This window comes from Galeopterus variegatus, unplaced genomic scaffold (genome assembly GCF_000696425.1).
Source record: "Galeopterus variegatus unplaced genomic scaffold, G_variegatus-3.0.2 Scaffold1217, whole genome shotgun sequence".
NCBI lineage: Eukaryota > Metazoa > Chordata > Mammalia > Dermoptera > Cynocephalidae > Galeopterus > Galeopterus variegatus.
In genome coordinates, this window is record NW_007727328.1 from 278,468 (window position 1) to 279,857 (window position 1,390).

Genomic DNA, 1,390 nt, shown 5'->3' on the forward strand with positions numbered 1-1,390 from the left:
CTGATCACTGTACCTTTTTCATAGGCCTGGGAAGGCAAAATGTTGGTAAAGTCTTCACTTGGAAGAACAGGCTCAGGGATATTGATTGATCGGAAAGGACTCCCTTGTGATTGTGCAGGCCCGACCTGTGAACCGTGTTCTTCTTTCTGAGTTTTCCTAGGAAAGGGAAACAAAGATAAGGCGAGTTTGGTTTTTAATATCTGATAGGTTAGCAGGCTATTCAGTTCAGAACAACTCAAGAAAATGTCTGAATTATTAGGTTGAACCATATAAGTTGAAATTTTAGTAAACTAAAACTGGTCAAATACTAGCAATTTATCTGGTTCAACTTAATCCATCACCTAAGCTGGAGAAAAAACTTCAAATATCTACAAATCACCTTTTCATTGTAATACCTACATTCTTATTTTTCTGTTACTGGTTTTCCTAACATAGGGATCTTTAGAGTTTGCGGTGGTGACAATTTGCTTGGGATGATTTACATTAGCTTAACAAAGCAACACAAAGTTACCAGGAAGCAGCAGATCTTCAACTGAAAACACTAACCCATTCCCCAAGGTCACACAAATCTTATTACCATATTTCTATTTTTAATTTGATAATATTAAATATATATAACAATAAAGATTATGTATGTTTAGTGGTGAAACTTTACTTGTCTCAAACTGGTTGAGACATTGTTTAACATAAATTTATTTTCAATTGTAGAAGTAAAATAATGGTAGCATTAGAGAAATTTTAGAAAACTAATAAAAAAGGAAAATCATTGGTAGTCCCATTACTTTAGCAAAACATTCATTATTTTAAAATTTACCTTTCCAAGAAATTAAAGAGGACACAAAAAATGGAAAGACGGCCCATCCATGTTCATGGAATGGAAGAATTAATATTGTCAAAATGATCATAGTACTTGCTATGGGACAAATGTGTCCCCTAAAAGTTCATGTGTTGGAAACTTGATCTCCATTGTAACAGTGTTGAAAGGTGGGAAATCCTGTTATGGTAATTGAAAGGTGGGACCTTTAAAAGGTGTTTAGACTGTGAGGACTATGCCCTTGTCAATGGATTAATCAATTCATGGAATAGTGGGTGCGGTTCTGATGGCTTTAAAAGGAGAGCAAGTGACATTAGCTCTCTCTTGCTTAGCCTTATTCTGGCCATGAGACACCACTGTAGAAGAAAGCCCTCACTAGACACACCCTCTGGGCCATAGACTTCCCAACTTCCAAAACTGTGAAACATAAATGTCATTTCTTTGTAAATCACCCAGTTTCAGGTATTCTGTTATAAGCAACATAAACAGACTGATACACTACCCAAGTGATCTACAGGTTCGATGCAATCCCTATTAAAATACCAGTGACATTCTTCACAGAAATAGAAAAAAAAA

General features: G+C 35.5%; 1 protein-coding gene across 1 annotated transcript in view; it reads right to left on the bottom strand.

Moving 5' to 3' along the window:
* ARHGEF33 (Rho guanine nucleotide exchange factor (GEF) 33) overlaps nt 1-1,390 on the bottom strand; it is a 50,002-nt gene that overhangs the window by 38,520 nt on the left and 10,092 nt on the right. Inside the window, exon 5 of the mRNA XM_008575618.1 lies at nt 14-156. Within this exon, the coding sequence (XP_008573840.1) occupies nt 14-156 (143 nt within the window). The remainder of the gene's footprint in view (nt 1-13; nt 157-1,390) is intronic.